Source organism: Lemur catta, chromosome 6 (genome assembly GCF_020740605.2).
Source record: "Lemur catta isolate mLemCat1 chromosome 6, mLemCat1.pri, whole genome shotgun sequence".
NCBI classification, from domain to species: domain Eukaryota; kingdom Metazoa; phylum Chordata; class Mammalia; order Primates; family Lemuridae; genus Lemur; species Lemur catta.
The window spans coordinates 2,760,890-2,775,369 of record NC_059133.1 but is presented as its reverse complement, the minus strand read 5'-3'; the positions used below and the strand labels follow the sequence as shown (position 1 = coordinate 2,775,369).

Here is a 14,480-nt window from a genome sequence, read left to right as displayed (position 1 = left end):
GCACCTGGTAGATTTAATCAGTGACCAAAGGAGCCTCCCTCCTCTCCTTACTGAGTCAGAAGCCTCGGTGCCGCGTGATGTCCTGCTGTCAACCCCGTGGAAAGAGCACAGACCCTGTTGCCAGGCAGACCCAGGGTCACAGCCAGGTTCTGCCATTCCTTGCTTGGGACCTGAGCCCATCACCCACCTGCAGCCTTCTTGTGTGCGCAACACTGGATGGCATAGGGTCACCCACATGCAGGCTTCTTATCTGTGCAACACTGGGGCTTCCGGATGACATGGGGTCCAGAGTGTCTTTGTGCCTTTGCCAGCGTAGGTGGGTGCTTTCTCGGATCAAGGGGTATTTGCCTCATTCTAATGCTAAGGTTCATTCTGATTCTCTTGGCGTTTAGAAGGCAAATCGGTGTAGGGGTTCTCTGCATTCAATGCCGTCACTTCATTACTTTGGAGAGTAACAAGTGGCCTACTGTGAGAGATGGAGTAGGCCGCCGGCCTTGCTTTGGATAAAACCACAAGCCAGCTAAGCAGACTGGGAGAGCGTGAGGCTTCTCTGTCCACGCAGCACCTGTTTTCTGCGGGTTAGGCCTGTGACAGCCCAGCGGCGTCTGAGCAGTTGAGGCGAGCGAAGCTGTTGAGGTCTGGGGAGGGCTTTAGCTCCCTGTTTACCTTTTATTATATCCGAGGAAACGTCCTCATGCTTGGAAGGCCCTTGAAAGAGAGACTCTGTCGATGGAAGATGTCTCAAAAGAAGTCCTCAGATCATTGTTGCAGTTTCCGGTCCCCGGGCCTGGAAATGGAAAGTAAGATCAGACCTGCAGCAGGTCCTCGGAATGGCGGATGGATTCTGCTGAAGCTGCTTTCCTGGTGAGGCCATTGTGCCGTGAGGCGAGCACTCGTCCTCACGTCTGTGTACGTGCCTTCATGGTACCTCCTGGCGGGACAGATGTGACGGTGGGCCTGGGCTTAGTGTTGGGCAGGGCAGCCCTGTTACTCTCACCAGCTGTACAGAGCGTGTTGACGAGTGCCTGGAGGCCCAGTTTCTGCAGCTGCAGACTGGCAGAGATGACACCCCCACCACGGGCTGCCGTGAGAAACTCGGGAGACAGGGCCTCTCCCTGGAGTCACTGTGGGAGCGTCATCAGGGCGGGCTCACGTCAGACCCTGGGCTCCTGAGGCCAGGCACCCTGCTGGGCAGAGCAGTCCCTGCGTGCTGGGGAGACAGCCCGCAGCCCCACAGGGCCAGTGGGTGGACGGGGCTGCCAGGAGAGTGCCGCCGTCAAGGTTCGCTAAGGCTGAGTGGAGGTCAGGGCAGGTGACCACCTGTGGCTACCTTCCAGGGCCCGGGTTGTGACGACACTGGGCTGAGGGAGTGAGGGTCCCGTGTGTGTCCAGGACGCTGTGGGTGCTGGTGCCCTTCACAAGTCTGTGTCCCAGGAGTAACTAGCCTGCTTTCTGATGGCCCTCCCCACCTTCGTGCCGCCTGGTGACTCTTTGACACCTAAACATTGATGGTTTCAATTTTTAAAGTCATTTGCTTTCTCCATTAATGCATGAGCCCCCTGAGGGCATCGACTGTCCCTTACTCTGTGCCCAGTGCTTTGGAGTGTGGGGACAGAGCTCCCACACAGGGCACCTGCCACCTGCTCTGCACGTCACCCCACGGTGGAGACAGCCTGAGTTCTGCCAGCTGAGGAATGCAGAAACCCAGTGTGGCCCATCCACATGGCAGGGTGTTATTTGGCTGTAAAAAGGAGTGAAGCACTGACATGTGCTACCTCGAGGAACCTTGAAAACACGCTGAGTGAAAGGGCCAGCCACAGATGGCCCCGTGGCGCTTGGAACAGGCGAATCCACCAAGACAGAAAGCAGGTGGGCAATTGCTGGAGTCTGGGTGGAGAGGAGATAATAGGGAGTGATTGCTATGGACACAAAGTTTCTTTCGGGGTGATGGAAATGTTCTGGAATTATATGGTGATGATAGTTGCACAGCTCTGTGAATATACTCTTATCAAAACCCCTGAGTTGTATACTTTAAAGAGTGAATTTAATGGCATGTGAATTGTTTCTCAATTAAAAACCCCCAAACCCAACCAGTAGCTGTTGAGGGAATGAGAGGGCGTGCGTGACATGGGGCCGGAGTGCTGGTTTTGTTTGCTCGCCCTTACAGCCCCAGCCCCGTCTCCCCATCCCAGAGATGAGCGAGGAGTGACCTGGTCAGAATCTGTAGTTGTTGGTCTACGCGGCCGCCAGGCCCTGCTGTGTTGGACACGGGTCTGGGGCTGTGGCCTTGTCCAGAGTCCAGCTGGCCTGGCCGGCTGCTACCCGCGGAGTCTTGACATGGAGACGCTCTTCCCCTTCTGCCTTTCTGGTTTCTGTGGTCACCAGGAACATGGGAACAGTGTGTTTGTCTCAACTTTTCCCACTCACATGCCTTAGTGTGCCTTAGGAATCGTGTGGGGCTGCAACCGAGGACCGGTTGTGATCAGATTAGATCTTTGTGGAACATGAGTGTGAGCTGAGCCCTCAGTGTGTGTGGGGAGCAGTTAAGGACCCGGCTCTGGGACCAGGTGGTGGGGCCACGTCACGCCCCTCCCTGCTTACCATGCTGCTTGGAAGGCCGTGGCCCTTGTTTCTCAGCACCCACTGTGCTTAGGGCTAAGTGGGGATCAAGGTGGAGTCCTGCTGGAGGGTAAATGAGCAAGCACATTTAAAGCATGTGGAGGAGTGCCTGGCATACAGGAAACACTCAATAAATGCTAGCAGTTATTAGGGTTGTTATAATGTGGTTTTTACCTGCTTAAAACTTTCTAAATATATTCTGGGCTGAAATGTTTCTTTCCTTAAAGAACATTTTCCTTGCAAATATTCCAGGTACATTTGCAAATAAAAGTAAAAAAATTAAGAACCAGGATACATAATTTTTAAAACATTTATGAGTGTTTTGCTGGATGATAGCAATTTTCATAAGGATCTAAAATTAGTTTGTTCAAATATCTGATAAGCCATTTCAATTAGGCATCTGTTTTGCATTTTAGAAACTTTTAAGTTATGTTTTCTCATTAGGTTTTTTATACTTTAAGAAGGAAATTATTTAGAGCACCATTGTCCATTATTTCTCTGCGGCACATCTGTGTTACTACTTTCTGGGGTATTTGATCACAGCAGAGAAGTATTTACCCAGTGTAGTTTTGGAAACTCTAACTTTGGAAACAGGGTTTTAGAGGAAATTATTGCCAAATGAATATGTAAATATATTAGAAGCACAGTTTTTAAAATCTTATGAAAAACTTTTGGATCTCTATTAGGAATAAGTAATATATTCTAGGTTCTATCTTATTAGGATGTGAAATGCCTGAGAAGCTATAATTTACAATATATTAATTATGTTAATTAACTGGAGAGGATTCAGAATATTAATTTTCCGCAACTAATTAGTTATTAAAATTGAGAACCATTAAGTGAAGAGGTGAGGACGGTGTGAGTCGTGAGTGAGAGTGACGGAAACCAGGGTGTGGGAGCGCCTTACCCCACGTGCAGCTCTCCCCGCACGCGTGTTCCCTCGCGTGGCTAAGTGCTCCTTGTCTTTTCCATGCTCGGCGCCACGCAGAAGCGGAGGACGTGGACGCCGTGGACGTCTCCAGTGTGCCCGCGGACGTGCTGCGCAACATCGAGGCCGACACCTACTGGTGCATGAGCAAGCTGCTGGACGGCATTCAGGTGAGCGCCGGGCGACGTTCCCAGAGACGCAGGTCCAAACCCGAGTCTGCGTGCGGACGGGACGCTGGGCTGGGCGCCACGGGCTGCTCTCGGATGTCAGCACGGCTGTGACTCCCTCCCGAAGCCTCAGTTCCTACATCTGGAGTAGGACAGAGTCCCCAGGGCTGATGAGGAATGAGAAGTGGGGTGTGTGGCCCTCATTCTGTCAAGGGACGGCCATGGTGTCCTGCTGAGGGTTCCGGCAGGGAGGCGAGGTGGCCGTGGTGTCCTGCTGAGGGTTCCGGCAGGGAGGCGAGGTGCGGAGTCTGATCCCTGGGGATCCTGATCTTCCCGACCCGCGGCCTGCAGACTCCAGCCAGCAGCAGCAGGTGCAGGCAGCGGCTGACTATTCAGAGGGCTCTTCCCCTTAAAGGGCCTCAGATTTGGGGCCGCAGCTTCTGGTCTGTAACGCCGGGCTATGAGCAGCCCTCGTGCCTGTGGCCTTGGTGGCCAGGGCTCCGAGTGCTTGGGGCACTGCAGGAAACACAAGTGGGTGGGAGTCCCACGCACCACGATGGGGCTCCGCTGGTCACTGCGTCAGCAAGGGTCCATGGCTGAGATTTTCCCAGAAAACCACAGTTGCAGTGACGGGGCTGATCTTGTGGAGAAGGTGTGGGGGAGGAAACCCACAGTGCCTGGGAAGGGCCTGGGGTCGGGGAGTGAGGAGTGAGGACTGGAGCCCGCTGGTGTCGCAGAGAAGTGGCTGAGGTAGGTGGGTGGGCCCCCAAGTGGGGTGTGAAACGTTTAGGTTTATTTTGTGTTAGCACAGCCTTCCTGGACACCTGCTCTGGGCCAGGTGCTGCCTTCTGCACCCGGGAACTAGTTAGTGGTAAGTAAGGCGTGAGGCCTGCCCGGAGGAGCTCACTGGGACGGAGGGTGGACGGTCAAGTGCGGTGCAAGCACAGGAAGCACATGCCCCCAGGACCCAAACGTGGGAGAGAGGAGACTTCAGTTTTGCTGAGGGAACGGGACTCATCAGACAGAGGGGAAAATCCTAGAGCAGGGTTTGGGGCATAGAGGTTTTCTGAGGGACCAGACTTGCAGGGTTCGTCCTGGGTCCTCTCATGGGGGTGGCCCCTGCAAAGAGGGCTGGGGCCATCCAGGAGGGTCACGTGTTCTGCCAGCACCCCTTCATCCCAGCTAAAGCAGGGCCCTTCATCTGAGGTAGGAGATGTGATTGTGCCTTGCTTGTCAGCTGCGTTTCCTGTTTGGGCAATGGCTTTTCTGGGCCATTGTCACAGCAGTTGTCCCTGCTGCCACTAACTAAAGAGGTAGCTGATTTGACATGGTCAAAATGAGGTGTATGTACGATGTAGTCTAAGGTTTGCACTCTGTGGTGTAATTTGAATATATTGGCTAAAGTGGTTCTATTGAGGAGAACTGTGTGGGTTCACGTCAGTGTGATAACTCAGGAGCTGACAGAGAGAAAGTGGAAGCCCTTAGTGTAATTGAAGAGTGGAAACCTCATATCTGTCAGCTGATCCAGATTTCCCTGTGACTTATTTTGTTGGTAGCAGAGAAAAATGTGCCCGCTGGAGACATCCTTTGGCCCGTGCATCAATTCATCATTTCCCCTACTTTGCTAATATTTTCATTTGTTTTATTCTTTCTCCCAGACCTTAAGGCTTTTTCCCCTCTTAGAAAAGAGATTGAATCATAATGTAAATCTTTATAAATTTCAGATGTCACTTCTCTGATTGTGAGTGATGGAACTTGTGCCATTTAAACATAAGATTATCTGACTTCTATTTGTAAATAAAATCAGCTGTACAATGAAATCGATGCTGGCTTTTCATTTCTCACCTGAGATTTGTGGTCTGATGAAATGGTTTATTGACAGGGCAGACGAGAGGAGGGCTGTGCTGTTCTGGCGCGTGTGTTTACGTGGTGTCGCCATCCCCAGCGTAGCGTCCGTCTTTCTCTCACGGAGTTGCGGTGACCCTCGTGGGAGCACGGTTGGGGGCAATCAGTTCCCACCGCCTGCTGTAACTCCTGGAGATGAGGCCACCATAGCAGAGCTCCTCTGGGGGCTGTTGAGGGTACACAAGTGGAGATAAACATGAGGATGGAAGCTGATTCAAAACCAAGCCAGCAAGTGGCCTTGACTGTTTCTCGCTGTGGCCCTGGCTGCTTCTGTCCTCCACCATTGGCTGCTTCTGCCTCTTAGCTCGTGTCCCCCTCCTGGTCTCACCTTCCTCTTCTCCATTCTTGGAACCGCTAGAACCGCCTTCCTTAGCACCCTTTTCATCACATCATCGCCCTGATTTATAGCCCGTGGAAAGACTCTCCTTAGGTTTTGTTAAATGCAAACGCTCAGCCTGGCCTTTTCCAGTTGTGCTGGCATTTTATTAAGGTCAAGTTTGTTTATCAGGCCACACCTTTGCCTAAGAGACTTCAGTGGAGTCACTGAACCAAAACTATATACCAGGGGCTCTTCCTCGCAAGGAGTGAGAACTCCTGCAGGACTTCTTGGCCTCACAGTTTTTGTGACGGGTAGGTAGTCACAGGGGGACGAAGATGAGGAACTAAGGGCATCTCCCGAGGGCTGGTGCTTGCTGACACTGGCTCCCTCACAGCGGATCGGAGTTCCACCCCTGCACACGAGGCTGATGTCGACAGACCAAGCCATTTTCCCAAGATCACACGGCTTGTCTTGGAGGCCACCTTTGGATCCCACAGCCTGGGCTGTTCTGCTTCATGACCTCTCCTAGCCAAAATATGCAGGGGTGAGTTTTAGAAGGCAGAAATCACATCCATCCATTTTCCTCACCCTTGGGTATCCTGGAAAGTAGTAGCTATGTTTTTGGTTAATCTTGGAGCCTCAGTTCGAGATTCTATATTCTATTAGGTTTTGGTAATTACGTGGTTAACTTCATCTGTTTGGCCAGAGTTCAGAAAGCACCTACCTCTACAGGTGCTGGGTGCCAGGCAGAGGACTTTGGGGCGTGTGAATCAGCATCACCCTGCTGTCCCCAAGGGGCTCAGAGCCTGGTGGGAAGGGGAGAGGACAGCTGATGGAGTTGGGGACAGAGTGCTGGGAGAGGAGCTTTGGCCAGTAAGATGGCAAGTGAGGGACAAGAACAAACTGCTCCCCTCCCAACAATGTCTGGAAACGCTGGGTAATATTGAACAAAAATTGTTTAAAATGCATCACTGGACTCTTTAACTACAAAGTCCTGCAGAAGTGAGGAGTCATGACTCCATTGGCTGATGCTCGTGAATTTGAAGGGATTATCAGACCAGGATGTAGCTAAGAGTTGAGGTTTTACTGTGCTGGCAAGGTATAAAGATAAGATAAAAGCTGGTCCTGCTTAGGGAAATCCAGGTGCTGTCCAGAAAGAAAGATAAAATAGTTCCACGCTGGACATGCCCAGACGTTTTCATCTTAGGTTTTTTTTAAAGGGAACAGAGTCTTTCTCTGTAGCCCAGGATGGAGTGTAATGGTGTGATCATAGCTCACTGCAGCCTTGAACTCCTAGGCTCAAGGGATCCCTCCACCTCAGCCTCCTGAGTAGCTGGGACTACAGGTGTGTTCCATCATGTCTGGCTAAAATTTTTGTGTTTTGTTGAGACAGGGCCTCGCTATGTTGCCCAGTCTGGTCTCGAATTTCTGGCCTCAAACAATCCTCCTGCCTCAGCCTCCCAAAGTGCTGAGATTATAGGCATGAGCCACCACACCCAGCTGGGACCTCTATACGTTGTTAAAAATTATTGAAGAACCCAAAGAGCTTTTATTTGTGAGCATTAATTCTCTTGATATTTATCATATTAGAAATTGAAATGAAGAAAATGTAGAATTAGTAATGTATTTAAAAATAACAGTGATAAACTCATCATATGCTCTTAAAAGTAACACATTTTAATGATAAATTAATATTTTCCAAACAAAAATGTTTAGTGAGAAGAAAGGCATTGTTTTACATTTTTGCAAATCTCCTGAATGTCTAACTTAATAGAAGACAGAAGAATTCTCATATATGCTTCTACGTGCAATTTGTTGTGATTTTTGTTTTTTTAATTAAAGTGTGTGAAGAACATCCAGCCTCACACGGATATGTAGTTGGAATAGGGAGTATTTTAATATCCTCTTTAGATAATTGTGGATTCTTTCTTCTTTAATATTCTGTGCCATGACTCAACAAATACTAGTTTCTTAAAGGTTAGTTGCAGTGTGAAATCCGAAACCACATCAGTGAGCATTTGGTATTCACTTACATTAAGATCCATTGGCCTGTCTTGGACTTAGAATGGATCTTTTACCCGTACATTGGGTCTATGACATCACATATTGGTGGTTTAGAAAGTATCAGGTGCCTGAGGTATGCAGATCTTCTAAATGTTGAAAGGTTTCATTGTATGATGTCAAAACATCACGTCCGTTAGTATTACCACCATCTCATAAGAGGAAGCGTTCAGGCTCAGAGTGATAGATAAAAAAGTCTTCCAAAATTCAGATTTTGACTTAAAAGCTCAAATATTATCACTGGTAACAAATACTACCCACTGTTTTCCTTGAAGTGACAGGCTAACTTTATTCATAGTTAAGAAACTGTCTGCTAGAGACCCAGGTTTGAATAACCAGTTTGTCTGTCACACATTCGTCTTTCAAGTAAAAGTGATGTTTTCAAGAAAGAATGTTGAAAAGATGTTTACTCAAGGGTCAAGATTGAACATAATAATAAAATTAGTGACTTTTCCTACTTCATCAAGGGCATCCTTAAGTGAACCTACCTTTTGTTTTTTAAACTATGAGCATTGCCTTGGGAATGCAATGACGGCTGGCACAGTTTGGTGGCCCTGCCTTGGTTCCCGCGAGTGTGTCCATGTTTTCACTCACCATTGCTGATGTGCTATCAGTGCAAATGTCAGCATGGTGAAAAACGTAAAAATGTCTCAGTATTACTATGAAGGGAGTTTCAATCTCACAGGCCCCTTCAAAGGGCCTCAGGGACCCCCAACAATTGGCTGACGACCCTGGAGACTTTTTGCCCAGCGGGATGCCCTCACAACACAGGCCTGTGGTATTCTCATGGGAAAAGGCCCCTGAAGATGAGCTCACCATAGAAAAAGTTCAAAACAAGCAGAGAAAGAGAACGCCAAGAGTAAACATCCACTGGCCCCATAATTAGGAGGATTTGGACCCAGAGACTTGAGATACTACTACAACAGTGATTTGAAAGGAACTGTAAAATGTGTAGGTTTAAAGAGATTAAGGATAAAGGAAAAGTTTAAAATCAAGATAAAGCTCTGAAGACAGAACTCACAGATTTTGAAAAGAACCAAGCAGAACTTCTAGCAGTCAAAAGTACAATCATTGAAATGTAAACCTCATTAGACACAGCAGAGGAGAGAATTACTTAAGATAGACTGTAGTTCTGAGAAAATTACTGAGTAGGCAGTACAAAGATACTGAAAATATGACAGAGATTAAGACATGAAAGAGAGAATGAAAAAAAAAAAACAGACCAAGAAAGAGAAAACATACTGGAGCAAAGCCAGTATTGATAAAGATTATAGCTGGGAATTTTCTAGCATTGATGAAAGACATTGTTGCTTATATTCAATAAATAAGTCTCAGGAAAGAGGAATTAAAATCACATGGGGAAACCCGAGCATGAAGCTGCTGAAGTGGAAGAGGAAATCTCACGGGAGAGAAGGCCAGGAGAACGTGCAGTAATGTGTCTGGTGTTCCAAAGAACAATCACTGTCAGTCCAGACTGGATTTCAAAACACAATCCAGCTATATGCTAGTATAAGGCACTCCCTAAAACATAAGGATAAAGATAGGTAGAAAGGAAAGAGTTGGGAGAAATGCCACAGATGAGCACTAACCAAGATAATAGCTCTATAGCTATATAGCTCTTACGTAGCTATGTAGTGTTAAATAGTTGTGTAGCGCTTAGATGAGATAGATTTTAAGGCAAAACCATTACTAGGGATAAAGTATCACTACCTAGTGATAAGTGGATAAATTTACCAGGGAAGATTTAATCCTGAGTATATGATCTTGACAACGTATTTATGTACATGTATTAATACATAAGTATAATGGGACAGAGAGGGAAAAGGAGAAGCAGGAATGTGGCAGAGTTACCAGAAGACATTGCCGATGCCAGGCACTATTCTAAGCGCTTGATTGATTGTATTATTAGTTCCTTTTCCCCCACAACAGCCTGTCAGCTGCTTCCCATTTGTGGCTGGTAAGTTGCAGGGTTGGGACTTAGACCCACATAGTCTAGCTCCAGCTTTCTTCCCTTCAGTAATAAGTAGGTCAAGCAGGCAAGAATTGGTAAGATTTGGGGGCATCTGTAGCACACAGTAAGTCTGGGCCAGTGGACATGTCTAGAAGCCCATATCCAGCATGTAGAGAAGATTCATTCTTTTCCAGCACCCATGGGACCTTCAGGAATGTTTCTAAGAACCGCGTGCATATCAGCAGTTGCTGTACAGACCAAGGTCTGAGTAGGAGAGTAGCAGGTTTAGAAGAGCATTCTAGACTAAGCTGAGGTTCTGTGGGTTGGAGTCACCCAGACCGCTTGGGGAATATGAGTGGGGCCCGGAGCTTGAGGGTGGGAAGCTGGGTTGCCATTCGGCAACTCTAGAAAGGTCTGTCACTGTGGCCCTCCCCAGATACTCTGGCCTGGTCACTCATTTCTGATGAATTGATGCCCTCTCCACTAGATGTTTGGTTAAGAGACATTATTTTTATTCAGGGGCCTTGGTGTTGGGAGCAAAGGCAAAGCAGCCTCATTTCCAGGTGCGATGGTCGTCTGGGAGATGCTCTGTTCATAGGGTAGTGCCCGGGACGCCACTGCTGCCTCCTGTGAATGATGAAGCAAGGTCATCGGGCTGCCCCTAGGACGTCTGACCCAGCAGAGGGATGTGGGCTATATGTGGGCCACGGAGGGGAGTCACCCAGGGCACAAACAAGAGCCTGAACTAGGTGGCTGTGGGAAAGGCATGGGTGGGTCGGGTGCAGGACTGAGCGCCAAGGCAGACACTGTGGGCCTCCGTGGGGTGGGGTCAGGGTGGGGTCGCATGCTGCCCTTTAGGGTTGCCAGGAAATGTCTGGGGTGCTTTTTGGTCATTGCCGTAACTGGGGGATGCCACTGGCATTTAGCTGGCAGGGAGCAGAGGTACTAAATAGCCAGTGATGCGTGGACAGTTCTGCCTCGGGAAGAATCTTAATAGCACCCCATTAAGAAACACCATACAGGAAGAATGCTGGGCTTGTAGTTAGCAGATCTGGGCTAGAATTTTCCACTTATGTGACGCTGTTGACGGTTCGAACTGGATGGTTTTATCTTGAGAGGTAAATGAGGTTGTGAGGAAAGTAATGTATTTTGTGGTGAGACAAGCAGGTGGTCAGAGGTTTCCACAGCGCAGGAGGGAGCCCAGGCTGGCTGGGGGCAAATGGGGCAGGGTGGAGGCGGGGTCGGGGGGAGGGCATTGCCCCCAAAGCAGGGCAGCACGAAGTGAGGCGTCGTGACCTTAAGCTCCCGTGTGTATCGTGGGGAGCCTCAATGTTGAATAGTCCTCAGTGCTGGGGATAGAATTTCCGGGTTCCCTTCAGCTGTGTGGTGGCTTTGATTGTAATTACATTCCCTCATTCAGGTAAGTTTAATTTGGAGAGATGACACCTTTCATTTTCGTCCTCCTTTCTCATTTTCTTTCACAGTTAGTCTTTGCACACTTTCCTGAGTCTCCCTCCATGTATCTTGTTCTCTGGGTGGTGTGAGCTGGGCGAGCCCGGGTTGTGTGTGGTTCCCGGGGATCCACTGCCTGGAGCACCTAGAATGGGAGCCGGAGGCCCTCCCTGGCTTTCCCACCCAGCCGGCAGGGCACCTTGGCACGCGGGTCCCAGAACGAGGGCAGTTTTTCTCCACCAAGTCCAGGGCGAGGGTTTGTTGAGACAAAAGCAACTCCACTGTGGATGCTGATCTGCCCTGTTGGCTTCTCATTGTCCCGGATCCCATGAGTACCTCTGGATTTCTCCTTTATTCACTGTCCTTCGTGTGAGAACTCGTACGCACTGTAAATCCTGCCTTCCATCAAAGCAACCTCGATGTTATTGCACAAGTTCTAGGCCAGACGCGTGTGTGGTCTTGCTCGTTCTGGTGGGTCATCTTCAATGGTCTTGCTGGAGCACATGCACCGTTCCCTGGGGTCCCTGAGCCTCGGGTCTAGGGGGACAGTGCAGAGGTCCACCTGTCTGGTGGCTGCCCAAGTTCCCCCAACAAAACACCTTTCCTGGACAGACTGGACTTTCTGCCTCGTCCTTTGGTTTCTCTGCTTCTTTGGCATTTGGAGGCTACTTGGTATATATGGCTGTGTCACAGAATAGCAAGTTATTTAATTTTAAAAAATAATTTGGTGGGCTCTTATTTCTTCCAGTGATTACATGGATTGGGTCTTTCTTAATGCTATTTGATATTAGTAGCTACCTTTTGGGGATGATTTTTGGTGTAGATCACAGACATACATCTGAGCCAATCCCAGCTGATTGAATATTTCTTTAAAAAAGGTTTCTTCCAAACAGGACGTTGGCTTCAGGGCCTGATCATAACTGGTTTTGAATGTGTACTTTCTGGGCCGTGGAAGCTGCTGACCCAGCGCTGCGTCTCAGCCCCTGTCTCTCCCTGGGGGTGTAAAGTCGGTGCCCAGTTAGAAGTTCGAGGCTGGATGAGGCCTTCTTAGGCTTTTAGGGGATTATTCTTGTGCTTTTGCCAGTCCTTTCATTTCACTAACAACGCCAGTGCCAAGGTTGTCGGTTTGCCATTACTTCTTGAATTACAGCTTCCATATTTGCCTACCCTGAAGTCATACTATTACTCCTAGATTCATTACTTAACGGGACAGCTTCTTTGAGTAGAAAAGAACCATTGCCTTTTATAATTAGCCATTTACATTTCCTTTCCTTGGGGAAGAATTATTCAATTCTAAGAACTGGTTGGTGGCATGGAAGTGATAGGAGTATTGGGCAACGTGACTAAATTATCCTGGAACCTGTCAGAGAAAGGCCAGAATTGTGGTGATATCATGACTCATTTGGAGAAAGGCCAGAAAACTACCAGGCCTGTGCCCGGGGGCTGGAGTGGACTCTGTCTTGGGGCGTCCCTCAAGTGTATTAGCCATCGAGGTTAATGTCAGAGAGGCAAAAAGGGACAGACGAGGAGCCTGAGCAGAGCCCTTGGAGAAGGGTGGGTTCTTACAGTTCATGCTCCAAAAAGAACAGCCAAGGGCAAATTCAGAGGGGCAGCTCAGCTTCTCTATCAGAGCTTAGATAGCTAGAACGTGGGGTGGTCTGAGTCCTGGGGGTGTTATCTGCCAACTAAGCTGGCAGGAAAGAGGAGAGCAAGGAAGGGGCTGCTGTGGTGCCTGGGAAGGCGGCAGCGAGAAAGCCGACTTCCACCGAGCCGGCTTCAGGGCTTGCTGTGCGAAGCAGGAAGAACCTTCTCCTGGGAAGAGCAGAGGAGCCCTCACCTGGAGGGAGCCCCTGGGGTGGGAGAATGTGTAGGTGAAGCACCTGCCTTTTAGGAATGTGAAATACTTACCTGCCTCAAATAGCAGATGAATCGTACTCTGTGAAGAATCCTAGAGATGTGATTTTAGAGCCCCAGTCAATAAAATTGAGGATTCTTGACATTTTAGAAAGGTTTATTAAACAGATGAGAATGTGTTAGTTACTGGGCTGCAACAGAAGATTCATTAAGAATGAGTCATTGAGCAGCAAGCAATTGAAAAATGAAAATTAAAAAAATTCAATTTACAGTAGCATTGAAAAACATAAAAATCCATGTTGTTGCCTGAATGAATAGTTCATTCCTTTTAATTACCAAGTAGTACTCCACTGTATGAATGTGTTGCAGTTTGCTTATCCATCCTCCTGTTGGTGGAAACCAGGCTGTTTCCCGTCCTTGCCCATCATGAATAAAGTTCTGTGAACATTTGTGCACACATCTTCTTGTTGACATATGTTTCATTTCTCTTGGGTCAATACCTAGGAGTGGACGTGCTGGGTCATAATGCAAGAGGATGTGTAGTTTTTTATAAGAAAGAACCAGATCTTTTCCCAAAAGTGGTTGTAGCATTTTGTATACTCTTTAGCCACGTAAGAAAGTTCTGGCTGTTTTGCGTCAGCATCTGTGCTGATAACAATCCTTTGTCAAAGCATATACTTTGACAATATTTCTTCCTGGTCTGTGGTTGTCAGTTCATTTCTTTAACAGTGTCTTCTGATGAACAGAAAACTTTAATTTTGATGAAATCAAATTTATAATTGTTTTCTTTTGTGGTAATGGTTTTCTGTATCTTGACTAAAAATCCTTTACCTACCCCCAAAATCCTCCTAAGTTTTTCTTCAAGATGCTTTACATTTAGTTTTAAGTCTGTAACCTAGCTTGACTGAATGCCTGTGTGTGGTGTCAGGGAGGTTGGGGGTTCATCTTTTCCCTGTAGACACCCTAGTGAACACGCCACTGTTCATTGAAGACAGCTTTCTTTCGCTCCTCTGTCAGGTAGCTTCAGCTCTTTTGCCTAAAATTAAACGATTGTGCAAGTGCGTGTCCGTTTCCGGGCACCGTGTTCTGTTCCATTGATTACTAATGGGTCTTCCTCCAGCTCCCACTGTCCTAGTCACGGTGGCTTTTCATGGAGCCAAGCAGGGTCAGTCCTCCAACCTTGTTCTTTTAAAAAATTGTCTTGCGTATTTTCAGTATCTTTGC

The 14,480-nt window shown here is 48.1% G+C and overlaps 1 protein-coding gene across 1 annotated transcript in view; it reads left to right on the top strand.

The window, feature by feature from the left end:
• Window positions 1–14,480, top strand: part of TBC1D22A (TBC1 domain family member 22A) — a 327,765-nt gene that overhangs the window by 171,726 nt on the left and 141,559 nt on the right. Inside the window, 1 exon segment of the mRNA XM_045552759.1 lies at window positions 3,608–3,717. Within this exon segment, the coding sequence (XP_045408715.1) occupies window positions 3,608–3,717 (110 nt within the window).